The sequence below is a fragment of the Selaginella moellendorffii genome, unplaced genomic scaffold, assembly GCF_000143415.4.
Source record: "Selaginella moellendorffii unplaced genomic scaffold, v1.0 SELMOscaffold_7, whole genome shotgun sequence".
Taxonomy (NCBI): domain Eukaryota; kingdom Viridiplantae; phylum Streptophyta; class Lycopodiopsida; order Selaginellales; family Selaginellaceae; genus Selaginella; species Selaginella moellendorffii.
This window is the reverse complement of record NW_003314268.1, coordinates 3,374,081-3,400,844: the sequence shown is the minus strand read 5'-3', so window position 1 is coordinate 3,400,844 and position 26,764 is coordinate 3,374,081. Positions and strand designations below refer to the sequence as shown.

At 47.7% G+C, this 26,764-nt stretch overlaps 6 protein-coding genes across 6 annotated transcripts; 4 read left to right on the top strand and 2 right to left on the bottom strand.

Annotated features, from left to right (window-relative positions):
• The first annotated feature begins 2,990 nt into the window (after positions 1-2,990).
• LOC9634333 (NADP-specific glutamate dehydrogenase) lies at positions 2,991-6,192 on the top strand. The gene is made up of 16 exons (XM_024671283.1): positions 2,991-3,356; positions 3,428-3,742; positions 3,807-3,936; positions 3,991-4,192; positions 4,254-4,340; positions 4,400-4,459; positions 4,517-4,603; positions 4,675-4,743; positions 4,801-4,856; positions 4,910-4,995; positions 5,047-5,137; positions 5,190-5,347; positions 5,404-5,495; positions 5,556-5,636; positions 5,690-5,763; positions 5,926-6,192. Exons 1-16 carry the CDS (start codon positions 3,182-3,184, stop codon positions 5,999-6,001), a joined length of 1,839 nt encoding a protein of 612 aa, XP_024527051.1. The 5' UTR covers positions 2,991-3,181; the 3' UTR covers positions 6,002-6,192.
• Positions 6,193-6,299: 107 nt separating this feature from the next.
• LOC9652605 (6-phosphogluconate dehydrogenase, decarboxylating 1) lies at positions 6,300-7,982 on the top strand. Its single transcript, XM_002966707.2, has one exon. It carries the CDS (start codon positions 6,371-6,373, stop codon positions 7,832-7,834), a length of 1,464 nt encoding a protein of 487 aa, XP_002966753.1. The 5' UTR covers positions 6,300-6,370; the 3' UTR covers positions 7,835-7,982.
• A 568-nt stretch (positions 7,983-8,550) lies between these two features.
• LOC9634332 (DExH-box ATP-dependent RNA helicase DExH12) lies at positions 8,551-15,603 on the bottom strand. The gene is made up of 5 exons (XM_002966350.2): positions 14,445-15,603; positions 12,606-14,387; positions 12,160-12,549; positions 8,927-12,105; positions 8,551-8,869 (listed from the first exon to the last, which is right to left on the bottom strand). The coding sequence occupies exons 1-5, from the start codon at positions 15,582-15,584 to the stop codon at positions 8,866-8,868; spliced, it is 6,495 nt and encodes a 2,164-aa protein (XP_002966396.1). The 5' UTR covers positions 15,585-15,603; the 3' UTR covers positions 8,551-8,865.
• A 1,122-nt stretch (positions 15,604-16,725) lies between these two features.
• On the top strand, positions 16,726-18,717 carry LOC9652604 (caffeoylshikimate esterase). Its single transcript, XM_002966706.2, has 8 exons — positions 16,726-16,952; positions 17,010-17,103; positions 17,180-17,212; positions 17,269-17,415; positions 17,471-17,601; positions 17,659-17,796; positions 17,903-18,001; positions 18,067-18,717. Exons 1-8 carry the CDS (start codon positions 16,914-16,916, stop codon positions 18,637-18,639), a joined length of 1,254 nt encoding a protein of 417 aa, XP_002966752.2. The 5' UTR covers positions 16,726-16,913; the 3' UTR covers positions 18,640-18,717.
• On the bottom strand, positions 18,682-20,064 carry LOC9634331 (rRNA-processing protein efg1). Its single transcript, XM_024671324.1, has 7 exons — positions 19,872-20,064; positions 19,673-19,811; positions 19,477-19,604; positions 19,279-19,423; positions 19,075-19,186; positions 18,929-19,004; positions 18,682-18,866 (listed from the first exon to the last, which is right to left on the bottom strand). The coding sequence occupies exons 1-7, from the start codon at positions 20,004-20,006 to the stop codon at positions 18,702-18,704; spliced, it is 900 nt and encodes a 299-aa protein (XP_024527092.1). The 5' UTR covers positions 20,007-20,064; the 3' UTR covers positions 18,682-18,701.
• Positions 20,065-20,163: 99 nt separating this feature from the next.
• Positions 20,164-21,424, top strand: LOC9634330. Its single transcript, XM_002966705.2, has 3 exons — positions 20,164-20,643; positions 20,695-20,775; positions 20,825-21,424. The coding sequence occupies exons 1-3, from the start codon at positions 20,283-20,285 to the stop codon at positions 21,289-21,291; spliced, it is 909 nt and encodes a 302-aa protein (XP_002966751.1). The 5' UTR covers positions 20,164-20,282; the 3' UTR covers positions 21,292-21,424.
• Positions 21,425-26,764: the final 5,340 nt, after the last annotated feature.

The following is a 26,764-nucleotide window of genomic DNA, read 5'->3' as shown; positions in this document are numbered from 1 at the left end:
ACAACTCCTCCTTCATGGCGTAACTTTTCGCTGCATTCATCCGCCTGCGACGGTCGAGTTCCTGTTTCCTGGCTTCCACTTCGGCAAGCGCTTTGCCCACTTTCGTTTCGTGAAATGTGTCCGAGGCTTCAAAGAGGGAATCGCGGCGGCGCTTGCCAGTGATGACAAGAGGGGTTTGCTGCGAGAGGCCGTCGCCCAGCTGCGAGTGACTGAGCTGCGAGGAGAGCAACGAGGTGATCTGATCCAGGGACAAGACCGAGTTGCCCTCGGCGTCCTTGAGCAGCGCCAAGTCAGCGGCACGGAGCGTGCACGGGTCCAGCCCCCAGTGCGCTGCGATGCCATCCAGCATGAGGTGCTTGGATTTGTGCAGAGGGAAGAGCAGTGCCTTCCCACCCCCGTCCTCCTCTAGCCCGATCCACGCCGCCTCCATACCTCTTATCCGGCTTTCAATTTTAGGGTTTCTTATTTTTCTTTTGCCATCTTTGTGTGTTCACGGGGTCCGAGCTGTCAGGTAACATATCTTCCAAATTCGTATCTCCTATCTTGTGTGCGACGCAGGCTTGAACCCTTTTGCTTGGGCTCTCGTATAGAAATCATATGAATGTTGCTGTGAGGTGGGCAGGAGCATTCTTCTCTTCTCTTTCTTCTAAGAAACTTATGTTTTTGGCCGGGAATTAATGTTGCTACTGACGATCAAGCCAGCGTTCTGGTGAGCGGCCATTTTGATTGTCGTGCGTTGGAAAGTCTTTTCTTGTTTCGTAAATATATCTATGTCGTGGTCGCAGGGAGAGAAAAGAAAATGCTTATGTGCCGTTCTCACTGTATCAGAATGACCGCTTTGACGCCCGGAGCAACGTGTTGGGCAAGCATACGAGCTGACAACCTGCACAAAACAACGTCACTGAGTGCAGATACAACCGAAAACCTTTGAAACGTTTTTTCAACATCTTGAGTGAGCATACAAAATATTTGGAAGTGCGTTCAGTATAGCATCTGCATTCTCACCTATAACACCTGTACGACTGCATAGTCAAGACAGCAGCACACAAGAAGCTTTTTTAGTTTCGTGAAACGAATCCAACAACGTCACGCAGATTACCTGCAAAAGCAGCCAATTGGAACACAAAAGAAAAAACCACTAAGACTGAACTCACCCTTGCTATGTGCTCAGAGAACTCAGGAACACTCTCCACTGAGCATTGACAAATTATCGCACTGAGCAAGTTGATTAAACTTAGACGTATCTCTTCGGAATGTTCAAGCACTGGAAGTTGCCCTGTCACAAAGTTTTCCAGATCCAAACAAAGGGAAAGCCGCTCAGCTATTGCAGGAACTATCACAAAGGTTGTTTGCTCCACCTGCATCAAAATTAGCACAGAAGCATTGGAACTTAAAATCCTACATCTCGACTCGACAGCTCTCTACGGGGTCGTGAAGGGACCAGTTTCAGTACAAACAATCTAACAAACTTTGGTTTTTGCTTGGGAGATAGAAAGGCGAAAGAAAAAAATACCTGGAGCATGGCTGGAGAACGAGACTCGGCCCAATAAGCTTGTCAACGCGCTCCAATGCCTTTCGCCTGGTGTTTCGATCCGGATCGGAGAGGTACTTTAAATCTCTCTGGATCGTCTAGAAAAAAAAGAAAATCACTCCATTACTCAACGCGATCGCTTACCTGGACGAAAGCCGTGGCAGATATGGCTTGATCGATCGCATTCGAGGGAGCGGCATTGCGAAGAGCAAAATACCTGCTAGGTAGACTTTCCCGATGAGAAATCCAAGGACGAGGCCTCTGCCAAGCTCCAGCAACTAAAAAGGATGGAATAAGAGTTTTGAGTTGTTTTACCTCAGGCATTTGGCAATCGAGGGGGACGTCAATGGCGCTGCGGTTTTCTCTGCCTTGCCGAGGATCTCTCTGTCAATGGATTTAGAAGAGGTAGACGCAATTCTTCCTTCTTTCTTTCTTTCTCCATGGACTAGTCAAGATATTCTTTGGAAATACTTTTTCATTACTAACTTCTTGATTTGCTGGTGAACGAGGCTGTGAAAGAGTTCGTGCTACAGTTTCATGGCTTTGGAGTCCCTCAAGAATGGGCTGATCGACTCTTGAAACCTAATATTTAAGTATAAGGCGTCTTTCTTGTTTTTGATATATCTAAAATATAATCAAATGTGTTTAGACACAAAATTAATATTAATCATCACATAAACTGAAGTGTTTAGGAAAGTTTATAAATTACAAATACATAATTTGTCTAAATGAATATATCCTAAAATATTTAAGTTTAATAAATAATAGTAAACAGAAATAAAAAAGGCAGCAACACTCTTCAAAGGCTTGGAACTTGTAAACCCAAACAACATGGTCATCTACGAAACTATGTCTTTTACAGCCATTTCACCAAAGAAATCTTTACAAAATGCCCCAAGCATGGAATTCACAGCAACTAGATTAAAACCTTGGAAGCTTAGTTATCACTATGTTGATCATCTCAAAAGAACCATGTTCAGTATACGTGTTTAAAAGAGTGGTCCTGGAAACAAGATCAAGCTGTGGCATAACACTGACAAAAGACGTGGTTGCCTCAATATCCCCATTCCTTGGAAAAGAGCATGGCTTCCGAGAAGAATGTTTTTTGTTTTTGTTTTTGTTGCATTAATGTCTCCATGAAGAGCGTAACCAGTAAGATAGTGTTGCCAGCAAACGAGGCTGTCTTCTGGCATTCCAAGCACCGAAAGATTCTTGGCATCTTCAAATTCTCCTTGAGATAAACAAATCTTCTACCCAGCTTTGGCGAAAGGATTTAACATTGCATTCCAAGTTGCCGTGTTATGCACTGGAATAGTCTGGAAAAGATGCCAAGCATCTTGCAGATGCCCATTCTGCGCAAACGCAGTCCAAGACACCAGATCTTTAAGTCGGCATCTTCTCTTTGCTACATTGATATTACAATCTCTAGCGAGTGAGATGAGTTTTCTAGTGTAAACAACAGGATTCCTATTAAAGACAAGGATCCATAGCACATTCTCAGGTAGAGTCCCCACTCAACCAAAACTTATCAGCAAACCAAACGAGCACGGATATTCCGTCACTATAACGTACAGCGACATTCTCGGCTATGGCGGATTCAGGAGACCTAATTCAGTGCGGCATGGCGCCAGTGTAGGTCTGGGATTCGCGATGGACGACATCGATCTGGAGCTTGGAGCCGAGGACGAGCACGGAGGATTCGACACGCAGGCGCTCGTCCAGCTCCAGCAGCAGCACGAGCAAATCGAGCGCTCGCTGCATGGCGCGAGCTCCAGCAGCGCATTGTCGCTCCAGGAGGCCGCTCAGCAGGAGCAGCAGGACAAAGGTGAGAGATTCTCCCTCATCAGTTCGATATTTCCAGCGATTTAGAGCTGACACGAGAAATTATTTTGGAAGATCATCAGCAGGGGCAGCAACAGGCTCCCCGGAAGAAGAAAGTGGTGAAGAAATGGAGGGACGAATGGGCCGACACTTACAAATGGGCCTACGTTGCGCTCCAGGAGGGGAGTCCTCGAATTTTTTGCCGCGTTTGCAAGGAGTTTGGCCGCAAGCACAGAAGGAATCCCTATGGGAACGAGGGCAGCCGCAACATGCAAATGAGTGCTCTCGAAGAACACAACAACAGTTTGCTACACAAGGAAGCACTGCGATTGCAAGCAGCGTCTAGAGACAAGGGACATGGAATGCTCGAGCGTCCAGTTTATATCAAAGGTACTCGATTTGTTTCCACTTTGATTGCTTCTCTTATAAGATCACATTGTCTTGCATGGCGAAGCTCTTCTATCACGAACTTCCGAGTCTATAATCGAGGGTGTGGCAAGAAGAGATCCAAATGAAGCAGAGTTCATCCAAGCGGTACACGAAGTTGTGCATACTTTGGAACCTGTTCTTACCAAGTATCCACAGTAAGCTTCAAAAGTGTTTTTGCTTAGAGCTGATTGTTTTTCGGCTGTCAATAGATACGCTCATGTCCTGGAGCGGCTTTTGGAGCCGGAATGTATCATCATTTTCAGAGTTCCGTGGATGGATGACAAAGGTGAAATTCACGTGAACAGAGGATTCAGGGTAAATTTCTGTCAAGCTCTTGGTCCATACAAGGGTGGCTTGAGATTTCATCCGTCTGTGAATTTAAGCATCATCAAGTTTCTGGCTTTTGATCAAGTGAGTGACCAACATTTTCTCTCTCGTAAGCTTTATTGATTCTAATTCCGTGCGGCTGCAGACGTTGAAACATTCATTGACACCGCTCAATCTGGGTGGTGCAAGAGGTGGAAGTGATTTCGATCCCAAAGGGAAGAGTGATAACGAGGTTAGGCTTTTGTATGTTTTAGAATGTGGCCTAAATTCATGGCAGTGTGAAGTTTGTAGGTTCTACGTTTTTGTCAGAGCTTTATGGAAGAGCTTTATCGCCACATCAAGGCTCATCAGGTTGTCATCGTCTTTTTGTGCTCAGAATATTTATTTGACTAAAACTATTTTTTCTAGGACGTGTTTACTGGTGACATTGGTGTCAACTCCAGAGAAGTGGGATATCTTTTCGGCCAGTATCGTCGTCTAACAGGCCATTTTGACGTATGCTTGCTTTGTAATCTGCATTTTCTGTAATCTTTTTTGGCCTCTGGACTGATCTCTGATAACTGCAGCTGTCTTCAGCAGGGTGGGCTAGTCGAAACATTCGAAGCATAGCGACTGCTGCCACGGGTTATGGTCTGGTAAGTAGCTATCTTTTTTACTTTTGTTCTTCGGTGACCTGGTTTGAACGGTTTCAGGTTTATTTTGCGAAGTTTCTTTTGGCTGATCTGAACAAGGATCTAAGGGGCCTAAGGTAAATATTTTGTTTACAAGAGCTTTGAGCTTTAGCGATGTAATCTGCTTTAGGTGCGTTGTAAGCGGATCTGGGAAAGTAGCTATGCACGCATTGGAAAAACTCATCAACTTCGGTGCAGTTCCCGTGACCGTATCAGGTCTAGTCTGCTCTTCAAGATAATAGTAACCGATGTTTGCAATTTTGGCAGACTCTAAGAGCTACTTGCTAGACGACGATGGTTTCGACAATATCAAACTCGCTCTGATAAAAGAAATCAAGTTCCAACGGAAAAGCTTGCGGTACATTCTATTGAGCTCATGTCTAAGCATTCGATTTTCGATCCTGAAACAGGGAGTACACAAAGAGGTACTCGAAAGCACGCTTCTATGAAGACGCGAAACCGTGGGGAGAGAAATGCGATCTCGCGTTTCCTTGCGCGACGCAAAACGAGATCAATCATTCAGATGCTTTGGCGCTGGTCAATGCGGGATGTCAAGTACTCATCGAAGGTAAGGTCTCTTTGGTTGCCTTCTTTCTTTTAACATTGTCTAGTTACTCTTGTCAGGGTCCGACATGCCGTGCACAACGGAGGCTGCGGAGGTGATTCGCAAGGCTGGAATTTTCATTGCGCCTAGCAAAGCTGCGAATGCCGGAGGGGTAATGTTTGTACCTTCCAGGTCACTTTGTTTGACGTGTTCATGTGTTGCGGCAAACCAGGTGGCCATTACGGACCTGGAGGCGATGCAAAACAGCAGCTGCATTCAACTCTCAGCGGAAACAATCGACGCTCAACTCCAGGCACGTCATTCGTTTGTGAAACTTGCGTCTAAACTTGTATCCCTCTTGTGTAGGATTTCGTCAGGACGATGTACCTGAAGTGCCTGGGAGTGGCAAACGAGTATGGATTTCCCAGAGGAGCCCCAGAGTAAGCAAGTTTTCTTCTCTCCTTTGCAACTCATCCTCTCGCTTAGCTCGTTCGTTAACTCTAACCTCTCACAGTTTCTAGCTCAAGCCATTCACGGCTTACTTTCTTTGTTTTGACTAGCAATTCAATCACGGCAAAACTCACGCAGTGTTTTTGGATCAGGTCACTAGTCTACGGTGCAAACATTGCGAGCTTTCTCCGCGTTGCTCAAGCGCTTCTGGAACAAGGCTGTGTGTGACTGCGGGGAAAGGAAGATAGCCTCCATATCCATCCATATATGCTATGTACAGGTGTAAATAGCATTGATCCGGACGAACTAATCGTTCTAAAGAAGAAGAAGAAGAAGAAAAGAAGGAAGAAGAGGAATAACTTTTGATTTTATGTACAAAACAAAATAATAACCTAATGACTCGTGCCACGTGGAACGCACAGAGCGGTTCGATCTGCCACCTCATTGGACGGCCGATGTCCCGCGGAGCTTTTTTGAATTCAAAATCCGTGAAACCTACCAGTCCACAATTCGAACACGGGACCTCAATGCGTGTCCACGCTATAAAGCTGGAAGAAGGGTCTCCTTGCCCTGTTCCTCATTCCTCCTCCTCCAGCTATGGCGTCTCTAGGGCATCAGGGCGGCAGCCGGCTAGGGCTCGCGGGGCTGGCCGTGATGGGCCAGAATCTGGCGCTCAACGTCGCGGAGAAGGGATTCCCCATCTCCGTCTACAACCGGACGGCGAGCAAGGTCGACGACACGGTGGATCGCGCGGCGCGCGAGGGCAATCTCCCGCTCTACGGCTTCAAGGATCCGGGTGAGTTCGTGGCGTCGCTCCAGAAGCCGCGCGTGATCATAATCCTGGTCAAGGCCGGGCGCCCGGTGGACGAGACGATCGAGCTGCTGTCGAGCTTCCTGGAGCCCGGGGATTGCATCATCGATGGGGGGAACGAGTGGTACGAGAATACCGAGCGCCGGGCCGAGGCCGTGCGGCAGAAGGGGCTCTTGTATCTGGGAATGGGGGTCTCTGGCGGCGAAGAGGGCGCTCGCTATGGCCCCTCTCTCATGCCCGGTGGAGCCGTGGAGGCTTTCAAGTACATAGAGGATGTTGTGAAGAAGATCGCTGCTCAGGTGGACGATGGCCCCTGCGTGACTTACGTTGGCCCTGGTGGAGCTGGGAACTTCGTGAAGATGGTTCACAATGGGATCGAGTATGGCGACATGCAGCTCATCTCCGAGGCCTACGACGTGCTCAAGTCCGTGGGTGGCCTCACCAACAAGGAGCTCCACGAGACTTTTGCGCAGTGGAACAAGGGCGAGCTCGAGAGCTTCCTGATCGAGATCACGTCCCACATCTTCTCGGTCAAGGACGACAAGGGCGATGGCGAGCTCGTGGACAAGGTCCTGGACAAGACGGGCATGAAAGGCACCGGGAAGTGGACCGTCCAGCAGGCCGCGGAGCTCTCGGTGGCGGCTCCCACGATCGAGGCGTCGCTCGACTCGAGGTTCCTGAGCGGCCTCAAGGAGGAGAGAGTGGCGGCGGCCAAGAACTTCAAGGAGCTCGGGGTGTCGGACATCTTGGCTCCCAGCAACGTCGACAAGAAGGAGCTCATCGACGGCGTCCGGAAGGCGCTGTACGCGTCCAAGATCTGCAGCTACGCCCAAGGCATGAACTTGATCCGGGCCAAGAGCATGGAGAAGAGCTGGAACCTCAACTTGGGCGAGCTGGCTCGGATCTGGAAGGGGGGCTGCATCATCCGGGCGGTGTTCCTGGACCGGATCAAAAAGGCCTACGACCGCAACCCGGATCTGGCTAATCTGCTCATGGATCCCGAGTTTGCGACCGAGATGGTGGAGCGGCAGGGCGCCTGGAGGAAAGTGGTGACGCTGGCGATCAATGCCGGGATCAGCACCCCGGGGATGAGCGCGAGCTTGGCCTACTTCGACACGTACAGGCGCTCGCGACTGCCCGCGAATCTCGTCCAGGCGCAGCGCGATTATTTTGGAGCTCACACCTACGAGCGAGTGGATCAAAGCGGGTGGTTTCACAGCGAGTGGCACAAGCTCGCGTCGGCCTTGTGAGGGAGGAGCCGTGAACACGCTCTTTTGCGTCGGTTGTGGATGGATAAAAGGCCATGCCTCTTTTCTTTATACTTTTTGATTATTTGGATGGACTAACTTAAAAAGGTAATAAACCAAGTACCATGCCATCTTCGGCACCCTTGTGATACATTGTCGTGAACAATGCAACGGACAAAGTCTTTCAACTTTCCTTCCCATAAAAATGCCTCGTTCCTCGGACAGGTCCCAATTGACCTTTGTTAGCTCCCATTCTCGACTCCACAATGTCTGCTAGCCGGTCAAGTTTCGTTTCTAGCCGGTCGATGCTGTACATATAGAACGGCATACTTAAAAGGAAGATTATCGAGCGGAGGTGGCATACCTTGGCTGCCATGTGGAGGATCGTCTCCTTCGCGGTCTGGTTAAGGAATGAAATAGGGCAATGTTAAGTATTCTAAAGCAAACCAAAGAAAATTCTTTAACATGGCAATTGCTGGGCAAAATGCACGATTGATGATGGCTCAGGGATAAGGGCATGGTGTACAACCTTGACAGCCTTTGGGAATCATCACTGGCGTGAAGAAGCCGGCATCGTTGTGGATGTTGTTGTCTTGTGATGTCCCTTGGCGAGTTGACATACCCTTTGCTCTTGAGTCCGAGAGCTAAGGAGCTTGTGGGAGTGAAGTAGTGGAAAGAATTTTCTCTTGTGTTTAATACTTTCGCTCCTCACAGTCATCGGTAGTCAATCTTGGTCAGTCTGTCAATATTATTCCATCTCTTCTTCCTGCAGCAACAAGTATAGCCTGGGCATGGCGGGGAAATGCGAAGCTGTGCACGACCAGGCGTCCCGGGGCTACTGTCACAAACGAAATGCAGCACAGGCCTCAAATAAACCTTGCACGTCGGTGGTAGAATCCTGTTTTAGAGTACTTGGATCCGAAGAAAACATGATACACACGACTAGTTTAGTTGTCCTTCACTTCTGCAAGAACAAGCATTCGATGAGACGAGGAAGTCTTACTCCTCCATTGCACAACCCGCTTCACCGCCGCCTACCTGCGAGAACAAGCATTCAATGAGAAAGAAAAATACATTGAAAAACCGAATCCTTACTCTTCCATTGCACGAACTTCTCCCGCTTCACCACCGCCGGCAGCTTCCTTGACATCGATGGTCACGTCGTACTCCTGATCGCAACCGAGGTATGCGTCACACATGAAGTAGAGCTTATAGTTCTTGACACCCGCCTCCTGCGGAGTGAACTCCAGCTTGCACTTGTTCCTCCGCTGCAGTGTCACCCTCTTGATCGCCAGCAGCACATTGTTCGCAGTGTCGCCGAGAACTAGCCACCACCCCTCTTCCCTCGTCTTTGCAAGCCTGGGAGCCTCCACGATTCCAACCTCCTCGTTTCCTTCCACTTCCCTCTCCAGCGTCACCTGAACAGCAACTGGCTCTCCCACGGTCGCCTCTGCCTCGTCCAGCACCTCGAAAGCCATATCGATGTTTGGAAACCGGTTGCACGTCCGAGCGATTGCTAGCAGCTGCGAGTCGTCCATTCCCAGCAGCTCCCGCCTTTCCCCGTCTTCCATCTCGAGCAGATCAAACACCGTCTCCACGTTCCTCTCCTTGCACTTCTTCGCTAGATCCTTGGTGAAGTGCGGGAGCTGCAGGAGCACCGAGTCTCGCTCCCACAGTCCCTGCGTTACCATCTGACTTATCTCCATGGCTGCAAGCGCCGGGTTGAGCCAAGCGTTGCTGGCTATCACGTCGACCATGGCCTGGAGAAGCTTGATTGCCTGGAGCAGCACCTCACGCTGGTCCATAGCCAGATTACCCGGGACGGGATGCCTGGAGAAGTGAGCTTGCAACAGCGCGTTGGCCTTGAGGTGTGGATCCGAGTACTTCGGCTTGTCAACCGAGAAGCGCTGGTGGTTGACAAGCTTTCGGACGATATCCTCCTCGCCAGGTCTCACGGGAAGAGTAGCGTACTCGGACGCAGAAGCCAGGATCTCCAGCAAGCCTTTCATCTTCGTCTTTGCAGTCAGAGAGTTGCTGAAGAGCTCAATGGTAGTGTATCGTATGTAGTAGTAGGACGCGATCATTCCCAAGTTGAGTGGCGAGAGCTCCATATCGTCCTCCACTGCGATACACTTGCTGGACTCCAGATCGTTGAGAGTCGACTCTACCAGCTCGGAGAGATGATCCGAAAGGTGCCGATGGCTCACGCCCTGAAGGTTGTAGTAGTTTGGATTCTGAGTCAGCCTCCGGTACATGAGCGTCCATGTCAAGTAGTCCACTGCATCCTGCTTGTTCTCGATGGTATGCACCACTATCTCTGCGTTGAGATGGTCGTGGATGTAGTGATCCAAGTGGCTCTCCACGGGGAAAGGCTCGTACAGGAACTTCTTGTAATACTCCTTACGAGGAGCATGGCATAAGATGACACACTTGCCAGAGCTGTCCACCAGAGGCCTGCTTGCACGCCCCATCATCTGCAGAAGATCCGTAATAGGATAGTCTGTGTGAGCGTTCTCTCTGCCGTCGTAGTACTGCGTCCCCATGACCACCAAGAGGTGCGCAGTAAGTGTCATCCCCCAGCACATAGAGCTGCTTGCAACGCACACCTGAATGGCTCCGGCACTGAAGAGTTCCCCAACTATCTCTTGCTCGGTTGGAGACAAGCCTTCGTGGAGATATCCGACACCACCTTGCAGAGTCTCCTTGAGCTCGGGATCCCTTATCCGCTCCAGGAGGGGCTCCAAATCCTTCTCAGTGCACTGCAAGAAGCTGTTCCCGCCGGCCAGCGCGTAGAGAACGAGGTCGGAAGCAGTAGAGCGTGCATGCTTCCTCGTAGGAACAAAAACCAAGGCCGGTTTTCCACCCTTAGCATGCTGGAGAATGGCTGTGAAAGTTGGCTTCGTCATCGCTTGAACCCGAGCTTCAAAGTTCGTGATGTCGACTCCCTGAATGTGGATCTCGAGTGGAACTGGTCGCACAGCCGGAGAGAAGTTGAAAAGTCCGTGGGAGCTGGCTCCGATCCAGTCACCCAGGTCCTTGGCATTAGCCAGTGACGCCGACAGTGCGACTATCCGGATCTTGTCTCCTGCTTGCTTCGAGATATAACGCATTCTAGAAACAATAACTTCCAGAACCGGACCACCTTCGCCACCGATCAAGTGAAGCTCATCTACCAGGAAGAGATTAACCTGTCCGATCTGCTTCCGCTGCTTCCACCTTCGTGACAACACATCCCACCTCTCTGGTGTGCTGATAATCACCTGGCCTCTGTCCAAAAGCTTCAAGTCCATAGCAGTTTCCCCTGTCAGCTGCACCACTTGAACTTTCAAGTCGGCGAACTTCTTTTCCCAGTCCTCAAACCGCTCCTTCGCAAGAGCTTCTTTCGGAGCAATGTAGACACATTTACCACCTCCTGTGTCCGCGTTCTTTTGCAGCATGCGTAGCACGGCAAACTCTCCACAGATAGTTTTTCCGCTTCCTGTTGGCGCTGCAACAAGAACGTTGTCATCTGTGTTGTAGAGAACCGTGAACACCTGGGTCTGAATAGGATTGAAGTGCTTGAACTGCTGGTAGAGAGCTTCAAAAGAAGGCTCCCGCAAAGCTGTGACCGGAAGAGGCTGCAGGTCCAGAAGCTCCGTTGGAGGTGGATACTTCTCGGGCAGAATCAAGTGCCTGAAAGAAACCGGAAGCACAGTTTCCGCTTTCAGCCACCTGTCCGAGATGACACGGATAAAATACTGCGGCGGCATCGGCTCAAAAATCGGAACTGTGAAGCTCAGGTTGTGGTCATCCTCCACGTACTGCATCTTGAGTAGGAAATACTCGTGGTGAAGTATGGTCTCGCCATCATTATCCTCCACGATGACCCAAAATGGCTCCACAAAGCCATGAATCTTCTCGTCCCACTGAAAGTCCGGTGTGATGGTCAGGTCCACCTTGAGCACGGACCTTGTGATGGGTTGAACATGTGCGCTCAGCTCCAGCTTTGGAAACTGATGAACGAACTTGTGGATCATCTTTCCAAGTTTCGGAATGCGGATAAGCTCTCCGATCTCCTGCGATGTCAGATCATAATACCGCTCCCACGCATAATCCTTCTTCTCAATCTTGGTGAGAACATCGATTGGAATGCCTTTGAACTGCCGCAACGGTGTCTGCGTGCTCCACATTCTCCTCTGGACCATTTTGCAAAGGTTGAGAGCCTTTTCAGCCAGTTGAGCCCAGCCCCGCTTCAAAACAATCTCAAACAATGCGCGCATCAACCGTCCGGCACTCTGCAAAACCATGCGCACGTTAGTTTGAAGTAAAGTCAAGTCCAATTCTCTTACCTGTGTTATGAACGTCATATCTGTGAAGAGAGAGAAGCCTTCAAGCTTCAGCTGCGATATGTAGGCTTGAAGCAGTACGTTGATCTTGGCGGACGGCTCCTCCAGACTCTCCTTGACAGGTACTGGAACTCTGTCCAATAACTTGGCGAGCTCAAGTTTTTCTTCCTCCCTGACCCCAACATTCTTGAACTCTTCGCTTTGTGAAAACAACCGGCACAGTTCGATCTCTCCCATCGTTGGCTTTAGGTGCTCATTGTACGTGGCCATTGTACCGTGGCTGATATAGTAATGGCTAGCAATTCGGCCAAGGTCCGTCACCTGGAAATAGCCACTCTTTCGATCATATTTCACCAGATTGTTCTTGTCCAGAATTGTTGCCGCAGTATGAATCTACAAAAACAAGGTTAAGTAACGTTTTCAGATTTTCTATTACTAAAAGTGCTTACCAAGTCCGCCCTCCTCTCCTCCAATGTTTCGTCAGTCTCGAGTACTTCTGGGTTGACGCCATAAAGCAGTGGGTTCCGCAGCATCCGGATATACAAGTACGTGTAGCCAAGCCACGCACAAGCCTCCCTCGCATTTTGCACGGTCCCAAGCACAATCTCGGCGTTGAGGTTGTCCGGCAGCTTGGAGATGAACTGACTTTCGATTGGAAGCTGCTGGTTCATCAGTGAAAGATAATACGAGAGCTCGCTATGGCCAGTGATGATAATGCCTTCGCCAGTGCTATCAAACTGAGGCCGTCCAGCACGCCCAAGCATTTGCATCACGTCCATGGGACTTAGCTCCGTCCAAGCACCTTTCTCGGGATTGTACACCTGAGTCCCTTTGATGATAACGGTATGGGCCGGAAGATTTACTCCCCAAGCTAGAGTCGCAGTCGAAACCAGCACCTGGATATGCCCATCTGCGAAAAGTTCCTCCACAAGAGTTCTGTCGGCTCTCGCCATTCCAGCGTGGTGAATGGCAAAACCGTACGACAGAAGGCCTTTCAAGTCCGTGTTCTTCACGTTCTCCGCCTCGGTCCGCAGGATCTCACTACTAGCGCTGTCTCCCTTCAAGAATTTCCCTAGAGTATCATTTGTGAGCGCCGAGTCCCGTATAGCTTTTGCTGTCTTTGCCGTCTCCTTCCGAGAGTGCACAAAGATGAGAATCTGGCTCTTTCCCGCAACAGCCAACACCTTCTCGTAGCAAATCTCGTTCATGAGCTGGAACCTTTGAAGCGGCTTCTTCACGGATATCCCAACGTACTGCTGACTCAAAGGGACCGGCCGGAAGCTGTTGTCGAAGTGAAACAGGCCCCTCGACTTGTCCACCCTCAGGAACATGGACACGTCCACGTAATTCGGCAGTGTCGCGGATAAGCCCACCAGCCTGATCATATCGTGCGTTGTTTCAACCTGGCGAAGTGTTCGAGCCACAATACTCTCCAGAACTGGACCACGGCCATCGTGCAGCAGATGAATTTCGTCGATGATAACCAGCTTGACAAGTTGAGTGTAAGCCCTGTCGCCTGATTTTCGGGTGATGATATCCCACTTCTCCGGAGTCGCTACGATGATGTGCGTCTCTTCAATTTGCTGCCGAGAAAGCGACTGATCTCCAGTGAGCTCCTTCACTACAACACCATAGTCCGCCAGTCTCTTCTGAAGATTCCCAACCATCTCAGCGACCAAAGCCTTCATCGGAGCAATATAGACGATCTTTGTGTGACTGAGATCAAAAGTACCATCCGACTCCTGCTTCGAACCAAGCTCTTGAAGAATGGTGAGCAACGCAACGTTGGTCTTGCCAGCGCCTGTTGGTGCGCAAAGGAGAATATTTTCCTGAGTAAAGAGAGCCGTCTCATAAACTCTGCTCTGGATGCGATTCAACGTCTTCATCTCCTTGAATGCAGGCTGAGCCCAAGACGGCAAGTCCGATATCTTCACCAGCTCTTCACCTTCCTCCATTGGCTTCACCTTCATGGCAGGAACATGAACTTCCTCGTATCCTTTCTTCATCGTCCTGTAAGTGCCCTCCGGAAGCTCGCACTTTTTGTTGGCCATGAACAGGCCCTCCTTCTCAAACGCCAGGTCTTTCAAGTCGAGAAATTGCCGCTGGCCTTGCCATCCTCCTTCCAAGACGACCTCCCTCTCCGGCCTTCGATCCTTTTCTCCGTCACCACCTTCTTCACGGAGTTTCCTCGCTTCCTCACGGATACTACGCTCCAGATTCTTTTGCCGCTCCTGCAAAGGCTCGATCTCGTTAGATAAGAAAGGAACAAGAATATGTAAATACATTACCTTCGCAGTCGCTCGAGTAGCGTGGAGCTGCTCCAGAATTCCCGACAAAACCGGACCTCCCTCCGTCATCTCATCTTCAATCCTTTTCCTCTCTTTATCGTCCTGCGATCGGGCCAGCCGAGTGCACCAGACAATCTTCCACCTGTTCTTGAGGAGCAACTTAATGAGCCCAAACTTGTCATAGTCCAGGAGCATGACGAGCCTGTTCTCCACGTCCCTCTCATCGCCCTCTCCAAGAGTTTGCAGAACCTCCTCGGCAAGCTTCTGGCTGTGCTGAGGCTCAATCTCCTCGTACGCCTGAGTGATCTTCCGCTGGAGCCAGTACGCATCGATATCCTGGACGTTGAGTCCTTCGTCCGCCTCCTCCATGTCCTCGTCATCGAGGCCTCCCATTTGCATTGCTGATGCCTCGTTCGTCTCCTGACCATCTTCCTCGTTCTCACTCTCCTCCTGGACTTCGTCAACATCGCTCTCCTCTTCCTCGTCCTCCTCCTCGAACTCCACAGCCACGCCGATATCATCATCCAGAGCCTCCCCGGCAGCACCGCCAGCGTCACCACCATCGTAGAAGTCGACAATGATCTTCCCGATATTCACGAGCTGGTTGAATCGCTCCTGGCTAAGCTCGTTGAGCAGCTTCTCCAGCTCCTTCTTCTTGTCAGAGTCTTTCATCTTGTCATTCTTGAGCACCACTAGCACTTCGTCCGCCGCTCCACGCAGCACGTCCTGTGGCTGGTCCCCAAACTGCTGCTGGATCGTGCTGAGCAGTGCCTCGTATGCCGCCCGCGTCTCTTTCGTCTTTGGGCGATAAGTTCCCTCTTCTTGCAGCGACAAAACACTCTCCTCCTGTGACCCCTTTGATCGCTTGCTGGGCCGCCGCAGCACATCGTCCTGATTCTCCTTCTCCTTGCGCTTGCTGGCCTTGGCCTTCTTCTCGAGGAGCTCCGGCGGCTTGCCGTGATCTACTCTATCCCCAAACCGCCGAGGATCTATCCTACCCCAGAGGCTCTCCGGCTCACCTGTGGGCTCGTGAGTGTCGCGCGGCCGTGTGTCGGTCGTCAGCACCAGACTGGAGTTGGCGCGGTACTCGTACTGCTTGAACCGGGCGTGCGCCTCAGCACCGCCTCCCAAGTGCGCCATAGCTTCTGCCCTAGTTCCCAAAGCCCTAAATCGGATATTTGTGTGAATATTCTCTGGTGAGATAAATCTTTGTTAAGTAGGAGTTTTATCAATGCTGGTTGACACCACTATTAAAATCTAACCTCATCCCTGTGCCAATTAATCTTTGCTGTACACTAACATCATTATACATGCTCATTTTATGCCTGGGAAATCATGAACAATGCAAAAATTTATTATTAACCAAGAAGAAATATTAAAACAAAATCCATAAAACAAACATGGACCCCTGGAAGTTGCCAAAAACTCTCTTTTGTTTAAATCTCGAAAAAGTTCTCCAACCGTGCCAATGCTTACCTTTATTAAGCTTCTGCATATCAGGACTCATTTGGTCGTCAATGAGTCTATGTATTATATAATCAACCCTGTCCTCTTCAGGTTTGGCATAGATTCTGCCACAAGCACGCTCAATAGCCTATCCAGTCTTGCATGGTAGTCTAAAATGTATAGCTGGCCTTCCACCTAGTTCCTAAGCCCTAGATCCTGATATCTTATTCTATTCTGCCCTCAAGAAAAAAAATTAAATTTAAGGAATCTTATTGTTCAGATCAGGGGGCTCATCGTCTTCCTCCTCTTCCTCCTTTCTTCTTCCTTAGTTTTCAACATGGTATCAGAGATCAGGGATTAAATCCTGGGCTGAATGTGTAATCTTTAGGATTTTAAATATATAGCTTTGTTTATGATTCACTAAATGATGCCAAATGGGTAGCACAGCAGCACTGTTGTTGCCTCTTACAGCAATGAAAGAAAAAAAAGGAGGTGCAAAAGACGTGCATATTTATGGTACTGGGTATTGGAGATACATTCAGCTGTATTTTTTGTTCATATTATCATGGTTCAATTTAGGGTGGATGAATTGTCTATGTCAATGTGAATTCTGTACTCAATGATGGAACTCTCTTGTTGGAGCGTCGCAAGGAGAGCATCACGGTATGGTATAAGGTCAGCATCGCACCCGTTGGAATAGGACACGTCCGGATGAGAATAAGAACCAACCTCCCTTCACATATATCCTCGTCAACAACTCTCATTCATTAACTGTGCGCTATGGCCGGTACATAGTCCCTATTGTGTAGAACACTCTAGCGGCGCCGCTAGGAGACTTATAGAGACTAGCGGCGCCGCTCCCGCCTAGCGTCGCCGCTGTCCACAAAATTCACGGTGGAGGATTTAATATTTTGGGTTTTGGAGCAAGAACCGGGCAAGATCACGAGCGCCTTGCCTGGGAGCCTCTCCGGATCCCGCATTGCGGCAATCGAATCGGCAGATCGGGCGAGCGGGCGCCCGGCAATGTCAGGGATGAAAGCCGATCGTGTCAGCTACACGGAGGTGTGATTTCTCGGCCAGGACGAGCTCTAATCCGGATCTTTCTCCCTTTCTGTGCAGGAATTCATCTACAATTCCAGAGGCACGAGGCTTTTCACTTGCCGATGGATCCCGCTGCGCCAGGATGTCAAGGGATTGGTCTTTCTTTGCCACGGTAACGCGAAATATTTCCTGTTCTACCGAGATCTTCCTTGAAATATGCGTTCTTGGATCGCTCTTTGTGCTCCTAGGATATGGAATGGAATGCAGCCGATTCATGAAAGGTATCGAGGCATTGATCGCTAGAGGTCGGCAGTGATAAATTCTCATCTTTATCCAGGAACTGGACAACGCCTGTCAAGAGCTGGATACGCGGTGTTTGGAATCGACTATGAAGGCCATGGAAGATCTGAGGGGCGGAGATGTTACATTCGCAGCTTCGACGATCTCGTGGACGATTGCATCGTGTTCTTTAAGAACGTCCGAGGTGAGAAACCTCCATGGAATTGTTATTTCATCGTCAACACTTTTGGATCCCATAGAATGGCCGGAGTATAGAAGGAAGCCATGCTTTCTTTACGGCGAGTCCATGGGAGGCGCTGTGGCGCTCCTCGTCCAGAAGAAGACTCCAGGCGAATGGAACGGGGCAATCCTGGTGGCTCCAATGTGCAAGGTATAAACAAAACAAAGCTCGTGATTTTCTCCAAAGTTTACACTATCTTTGTCGCAGATATCAAAGAATATGAAGCCGCATCCACTGCTAATTCGCGTCCTCGTGAAGCTGGCCCGCACGATCCCGACTTGGAAGGTCGTCCCCATCAAAGACGTGATCGGCCAAGCCTTTAAAGATCCTGTGAAACGAGAGGAGGTAAGAGATACTCATCTCTCTCAAGCTTTTCTCTTTTCCTTCGCTTACGACTTGCAAGCGATCGAACTATAACTCGTCCACCTAACGTCATGAGCTTGTTTTCCAGATCCGAGACAACCCTTACGTCTATCAAGGCCGCCCACGATTGCGGACAGCGGTGGAGATGCTCTACACAAGTCTCAATCTTGAATGTCAGCTCCATGAGGTACGACCACCTTCCAAGCTTTTCTTAAATCGCATCGTATCGCTGGCGAGCTTTCTCTTTTCTAGGTGAAGCTCCCATTTCTCGTGCTCCACGGAGAGAACGACGTCGTCACGGACCCGGCCATCAGCCAGGAGCTCTACGACTCGGCCGGGAGCCTGGACAAAGCCATCAAGATCTACCCCGGTATGTGGCACGGCCTCACGTCCGGAGAGCCCGACGAGAACATCGACATGGTCTTCGAGGACATAGTAACGTGGCTCGACATGAGGTGCCCCCCCGGAAGCCTGGCAGCCAGTCCCATACGATTCTCGGACATCCAGACGCGACGAGCAATGCTGGCTTGCAGCAGCCCGCTGAGGCTGGAGGACGCTCACACCAGGCAGCCGGGCATGGTTGGATCGCTGCGGCATAGGCATCTCACCGGCCAGACCAACGGAGCGTCCAGCGTCCCCGCCAGCCCGATGAGACTCTTCGACTTCCGGAAGAGAGGCCTGGCGTCCTCGCCGAGCGTTCCCGCCAGAGACTCGGAGCTCAAGTGCTTGCGGTGGATGGATCACAAAGGAAGCGACTCTTGCGCTCGCGGTGCTGCAAGACACGACAACGCGGGTCACCGGCTTCCACCGGTGATGATCAGATAGCAAAGCTCGCAAGGGCATAAAAATAAGAAGAAGACGCGAGAATTCAAGTGAGAGGTACTCCTTTATTTCTTTTTGGGACGTTTACGTTTCCTCTTGCGTTTCTCTTTCTCTCCTCCTAGATTCCCAGGCACTGCCACTCTTGTGTGGTCCTGTGTGGCATCTTGGACAGTGGATCCACGGGTGGTGGTGGCGTTATGCTGTTCCATTTTCCTTTTGTTCTGTGTCGACTGAGAGACAGAAAATGTACGCCAGATGAGAGAGCGTTTTTTCGATCGATACAAATACTTACCGGTCGCGTCGCAGTCTGATGGTGTGTTTGTACGGGGTTTGAGTTTGATTGTGTCGCTGTGCTAGTGTTTGGTAAACTGCTAAACTCCTTGTCAGCCAAGAAAAAACCAAAAGAGAGGACAATCCAAATCCAAAACACTAGATTACCTGATGGGATTCTCTTGCTCCTCGTCATTGCCATCGTCGCTGTTTTCTTTCGCAAAGAAGTCATCCTCGCTCATGTCCACCGCGGAGTCATTCTCCTCCTCGCTACCAGTCTCTGAAAGAAATGGTTTCTTGTTAGCGGAGAGAGAGAGAGAGAGAGAGAGAGAGATTCTTGGTAGCAAAGAAGGAATCTAAGGAAGCTCATACCTTCTTCCTCGAGCTCCACACCAGCGGCGGCGGCTGCCGCAATATTAGCATGGATCGTCTCTCGCAACTTCTCCCGACGAGCAATCGCGTGTGAGTCGGCGTTCTCCATGAACAAAGAGACGTACTTCTCGCTCTTTGGGAAGAACTGCTCAAGAAAAGTGGCAGGATTTCAGGAGAAAAGATTGAAATGGCACTAACCTTGATGTATTCCAGGTCTTGCTTTAGTTGCTGGAGCTTGGCAGCGGCCTCGTCCTTGGATTTCTCATCGGGAGCGTTCTTAAGTTCCTTCTCGGCACGCCTCAATCCCCTCTCGACCTTTCTTCGCTCTACCTTAGGCACATTGGAACAACAACGCTCGTGTGATTGGATCGATCGCGCAAGCTAGAAAACTCACCGACGAATTTCACTTGCTTGTAGCGTTTGGAGATGTTGCGATCCACTTTGACGCGGGAGGGCTGCAGCCCTGGATTGTGATTGTCCTTGAGCTGCTTCAAGCGGCTCTCCTGGGCCTGCCGCACTTCCTGCGAGAGATTCTGCGAGACAGAGAGGGGAGGAGAAATCCTCGGTGGCTGCGAGCAATCCAAGCACAATACCAGCTTCAGCAGGCGCTGAATGTCGCGAATCTGCCTGCCCAGCGACGCTTGCTTCCTCGCCCGCTCCAATCCATTCTTCTTCAAGGGCTTGGACCGCACATCCAATCGCCTATTTGCGCCACGATCTGGCGCCATCGCTGTGACAAATGGGAGCGCGATCGATCTAAAACCCTACATTAGAGCCCTAGATCATTTGCTCCATCCACTTTGTCAGCCGCCGGATCAACCCACATCCAACGGCTATTGTCTCGTGACACATGGCAAATTCAAGGCCGAATTTTAGGGTTCTTGGGGAAAATCATGAGCGAGGAGGGAGAGGGAGATCTCCGCGCGCTCTTGCTGCTGGTGATTCACGCAAGGATTTTGTAGAAACAGGCGAGCGATTCTAGAGTTTCTAGCATTTAGATCAGGATGAGGAAGGCAGCAGGGGATGCTCTGAAGCAGGCTTTCATGTCGAGGGAGGATTACGAGAGCCTGCCCGTGGGAAACAAAGTGTGGGACAACCTGGCGAGGCCAGTGCTCCTGTGGGCGACGATTGTTCTAGGAACCGCGGTGTTTGTCGCTGGGGTCGCCATGACCGCGATGGTTTTCGAGGTAGGGCAGTGGCATTCGTGCTCCAGGAAACGTTTGACGCCATTGCCAGCAGCCTCGCTCGGTGAATCGCGCGCCGCCTATCTCCTCACCCAGGAGGAGGCCAGGATCTACTTCTGGATGGTCATCTTTCTCCCTACCGCGGCTTTCTTCGCGGTGGCCGTGGTGTATCTAGCATCTGGTAAGCTTGCAAAAGTTCTTTGGATCCCATTGATGGTTTTTTTCTCGCCAGGAATCGTGGTGGCTTACGCAGCTCCAAAGCGGCATTTCATGGTGAGAGTCGTGGAGAACAGCTGCTGCGCTTCCAAGCGAGGTAACCTCTCCTTTGAAGTTCTTGCTAGCTCTTGATCAAGCTCCCCCAGGAGGCGTGCGCTGCCTGTCCACTCTCAACTTGAGCTTCATGGTGGCCGCCATCCTCATGGCGCTCTTCCTGGGCTCCAGCATCGTCACCCTCGACACGGGCTGCTCGATCGCCCTCTTCTGGTGCTACGAGGTGGTGTGCTGGGGGCTGGTTCTCCTGTTTGGGATCACGGCCTTCTTCTTGCACCGAAAGGCGGCGGTGGTGATGGACGAGGGCCAGCACTTTGGCAGCCGGACGGTGGGCATGGAGATGCTCGCGGCCAGCGCGGTGCCGCCTTATGAGATGGAGAGGAGAGTGAACGCCGGGTTCCGGAGCTGGATGGGATCGTCGTCGGTGCTGTCTTCGTCGGACGAGGGCGAGGTGGACGAGATATTCGGGGAGAGTTTTGGGCTGGACGACGACGATGTATGGGACGAAGAAAGAGGGGTCATGCACGTCCGCAGCAACAATGATATTACCAGGGGGTGATATCAAAAGTTTGCAGATCTTTATCATGTGTACATTTTGTTGATTGGAAGTCTTTTTGACAGACTTTTCCTCTTTTGTGTCCAACGTTTTTGGAAAAAGCGCTAGTTCTGGAATCCCAAAGTTTATCGACTTACTATTTTTTATTTTTTATTTTTTTCTGTGTTTTCTACTTTTATGTACTAATGAAATAAGGATTAACCAAGGAAAATACCCAAACTAAGTGGCCACAAAAGTTAGTTAAGCAATCTTTTTTAGCTAATCTATTTGGGCTTGACATAAGTTAATTGTGAGATAATAAAATTTAGTCTAATTAAATAATTTATTATATAAAAACATGAAAATTGTTGTTTAAAAATAATTTACTGCATATTTTGGGTTACTTAACTGGTTCAAACGGCCAGGAGTGAATTGATCAAGTGGAAGTTATAATTTCTAAATATAAGATTAATCAACTATTAAATAGTAAAATAAACTAGAATATAGGATGTGTGAGTGTTTGGAATATAAGAATAATTATATTAATTGAGGTTTAAATGTGCTTATTTATAAAAATGGATGGACCAAATTTAGTTCCCCAAATAAATGGTTCATATGTTATAGTACTATAATTAATATATTACCTAGCCAAAGTAATATATATTATATACATATATTTACAAACTTTACACCATCTTTCCCTCTGAAAGATGAAAAGGTGATGATAATAAGTTAAATGGAACATTTGAAGTTTCTATTAAGTAATTATAAATTATCACAAAAATTTAAAACTCCTATAAAACCATCAACAAAGTTGTTAATAACTATGATTGAAACAAAATCCAAAGTTATAACACAAGTATTAACTGACTATATAATTCCAATAAATTAGTTGCAACTCAATATGCAACTACTAAATGCTTAAACCAACTATAAAGCTATAACTTTGAACTGAAACAAAAGACTTTGAGAGCCATTATAATTTATAAATCACCATTGTAGCAAATAATACATCCCATCTCTAAATTTGCCTATCAATGATCCTTCAAAGACCACCATTAATTCAGACTTATGACTATAACTAGAACTTGCTTTTGCATCTTCCCTTTGGTCAATATTTGAGACCCATATTAACTTAAACTCATTATTTTTGTCTTTATTTAGCACTATATATAAGAGGTCGGATTGTTTTCCACATCCTCCTTATTGCCTTTTTGAAGGAATTTTTTTTTGAAGCCTATTCAAACTTGTTATATTTGTCTTCACTCTACCATCTTTTTTGGGCCTCACTTCACTATTACATTTGTTTGGGTTTATTACATTAAGGCTGAATATGCCATTCAGACTTTCTATATTCGTCTTCACTCCACAATCTATATTGTTTGTCTTTGCTCCATTACTATATTCATTTATCCTTACTCTATTATTAAGGCCAGACTCACATCCATCCCCTCTCAACCCTCCTTTGAAGAAAAAAACGCTTAAAGTATTAAAGCAAAAAAGAGAAAACAAGAAAAGGGGAGGAAAAAATATTGTGAAAGAAAAAAATGGATAAAAAAGCATTTGAAGAAGAATTTTCAACAATTATCAAAGTAAAAATGAGGAGAAAAGAAAGAAACATGTTCAAAACTTGGAGAATAAAAGATTTATTATGATAAAATGCTTTGTTTAACATAAGATAAGCAAAAAATTCACATTGCTCAACCTCTTCAATACACAACTCAACATTTAAGACATGAAAACCAATAGAAAAGTCCACACTCTCAAAATAACCCTCAATGATAAAATAAAAGCTCTTACACTCACTCAACTTGAAACTTTAACCAAAGTGACTCAACTTTTAGAATAAAGAATATTTAATACTAGAATTGATCAAAAACTCTGCTAAATAAACAAAAGTAAGATTTTTAACTTCATGTAGATACTCAACATCTAAATTAGTATAAGAAGGATAAAAAACACTCAGCTCAACACTAGATTGAGAATAAAAATCATAAGAGTCAGAAATGATTGATATACCAAGAGAAGGAAATGTTGTAAACAAGGAATACTAAAAATATGAGAAAGTGGTTTAAACCAAGAAATAAGAAAAGGTTGGGAAAGAGTAGAAAATAAAGAGAAAAGATCAAATGACAAATTAAAGGATGACAGTTATCCTGTGAATCTTTAAAGCTTTCTTTATAATAATCAAGTTCCTCATCACTATTCAAAATCCATTTGAGCTCGTAAACATTATTTTCCCATAAATTTGATCCTTGAACATTCTCCAAAAATTGGATTGTGTCATCTATAGCTCACCAATCAATATCACAATTATGCTCTATATTAACAGAAGATGGCAAAACACCGAGAATAAGACAAGTTATATAATCATATCCCATAGAAGTTGGAAATGGCAACACAACTAAAGATAAGTGCAACATTAATATGATGACACCCCACAATACCAAAAACTCAATCCAATTGAGTAACATCAACAACCTTAAATGATATACTCTTTGATTAATGATTGCATGGCATAGTAGAAGAAGAGGATGTAATGAAAATTAGAAGAAAGAGTAGATTTAAGCATAGTGATAGTTAAAATTTTAGATCTTACAAAAATCTAATGCAAATCTAGATCTAAAAGAGAATGAAGAAATAAGAATAAAAAATATAATCTCAAACACTATAGCAGCATTGTTGAAAAACTATGCCCTTTAGAGACAAATTGCAATAGATGGACTAGATTTAGTTGCAAATGGATGGTCTATATACTATAGTATTATAATTAATGTATTACCTAACTAGGGTAATATATGTAAATACATATATATATTTAAAAACTTTACAGATGTTAATAATCTATAAATACAAGATTAATCTAAATGAATAACAACTATTATATGGTAGAACATCCCAAAATATCTAATACTCAAGATATATTTTATATAGGTTTAACAATAACTAATAATATTGCTTATTCCCTTTAAAATTTATATAGATTTATATATTTATTGTGCATTACAAGAAATAACACTTTGTGAGTGGTTGGAATATGGAAAGGGAATACAGAAATGTGCATATCAATTAGCCCAAAAACCCTAGCTTATATACAGGAGCGAGTGGTCCGGATTGAAATTAATCCGATGGCTACCAAAATCCCACTACGCTAATATTAGTATACGGCATCGTAGCCGTACACTTGGCCCTCACATCATCCCCCCCTCTCTGGATAATGGAAGACCATCAGGGTTCTCTTGTAGACAGGCCAGGATCTGGAGGAAGATCAGGAGGAGGCATCGGTAGATCTGTAGATGGTGTTAATTGCTCCTGATCCCTTTGTATGAAGCGTTTCAACCGCTGCACATGCACAATCTCTGGAGGATCGGCCTGCTGGACGTCATGCCGAACCTCATAAACTTGTGGTCCAACTTGCCGCAACACCCGATACGGTCCTTTCCACTGTGCAAGGAGCCTCTTAGACAAACCACGTACCGTAAGATGGGGAAAATGGACTAACACCAAATCATCCACTTTGTACTCCGCAGGTGGACGATGACGGGAGTTGTAGTGCCGTTGTTGTCCCACTTGTATGCGGCCTAAGTGTTCGGCAGACTCCGCTCGGACAAGTGGAAGAATGCTTGTCAAATATTGATCCCATGACCTAGCATCTGCAGCTCGTGGCAATCGCGAAGGTAAATCCAGCTCCGTTGGTAATATTGGATCATGACCATATAGGAGTTTATATGGTGAAGCACCAACAGAACTCTGCACCCCAGTGACATATGCATACCGAAGAGACGGCAAATAACCATCCCAATCCGAATGCTGAAAGTTCACATACTTCGCAATCATCCCCTTGAACGTCCGAATGAGCTGTTCCACCAGACCGTCTGATTGTGGATGATAAGCACTCGTGAAAGTGTGGCGAATCCCCAACCGAGACGTCAAAACATGAAACGCCTCAGCCATAAAAGCGGGACCATTATCTGAAAGAATCCGCTCTGGACAAGAATGTTGGAACACCACTCGATTGAGGAGGAAGTATCCAACAGCAGTTGCAGAGGCACTAGCAAGAGCACCAACTTCCACCCAACGAGTCAAATAGTCAGAAGCAATAATAACATACTCATTGCCAACAGTTGACCGTGGAAAAGGTCCCATAAGATCAAATGCCACCAATTCAAATGGACGGGAAACTGCAATTGACTCCAACTGTCCTTCTGCAGTCCGAGGGGGAGTATTACGAGCTTGGCACCAAACGCAACTACGCACATACCGGATAATATCACGTCGCATCTCCGGCCAATAGAAAGACCTGTGTAGCTTCTCGATTACACGACGATGTCCCATATGCCCATCTAGAACAAGAGAATCATGGTAGGCATGGAGAAACCGCGGAATAAACACTGAAGGCACCACCAGCCGTAAATGATCATCAGGATCTGTCCCCACAAAATAAAGAAGGCCACCTTCAAGACGATATTGAGAATGTAAATGCCGGAAAGGCAAGTCATCAACAAGTGATGCAGGATTCTCAAACCCATCTCGAAGCCTTCGAATCCATGGCTCAATCTTTTGAGCCTCGCGAACCTCATCAAGCGAAGGTAGATCTTGCTTTACACCTTGTGGACACTGAACGTCAAGTATAGCAACCGCCAACAGCACAGAATCCTCGTCTAGAAAATCCACAGATGCTGGAACGACAGGCTCGTCAGAAACATGAGAAGAGAATAAAGAAGGAAGAGGAGCTCGAGAAAGGGCATTAGCATCAGCCATAGAACTCCCTGGGTGGTGAACAACATCAAAATCATATATCTGAAGCTTCAAAGCCCACCGAGCAGTACGACCAACCAGGTTTTTTCGCTTTAATAACGAAGTAACAGCAGCATGGTCACCTTCAAGTAACGTCCAAGAACTATGTAGATATGCATGAAGTTTCTCAAAACCCCAAACTGCTGCTAAACACTCCTTCTCTGTCGTGGAGTAGTTCATCTCCGCTGGTTGTAATGTACGGCTTATATATGCAATGGGATGGCGCTGACCAGGCACACTCGAGCTCTCTTGCATTAACACACCTTCAAGACCAATGTCAGAAGCATCCACGCGCAAAATAAAAGGTCGAGTGTAGTTAGGATATGCCAAAACCGGAGGAGTTGTTAATAACTTTTTGAGATCCCCAAACGCCCGCTCACAATCCGGAGACCAGATGAAAGATGATGTTGATGACTTCAGCAACGCTCGCAATGGCGCAGTGCGATTAGAAAGATGACCCACAAAATGCCCGAGATACTGCACCTTGCCCAAGAAGCGCTGCACATCATTCACACACTTCGGAGTAGGGAACTTTAGAACAGCCACAAGTTTGTCAGGATCAACTTGCAAACCCTCACGAGAAATACGGTACCCAAGATAAGTTGTGTCCTTGGATCCAAATACGCACTTCGACCGCTTCAGCTTTAAACCAATGTCGCGTAGCCGATCCAACACTTTACAATCATCACAAAGGTGCTCC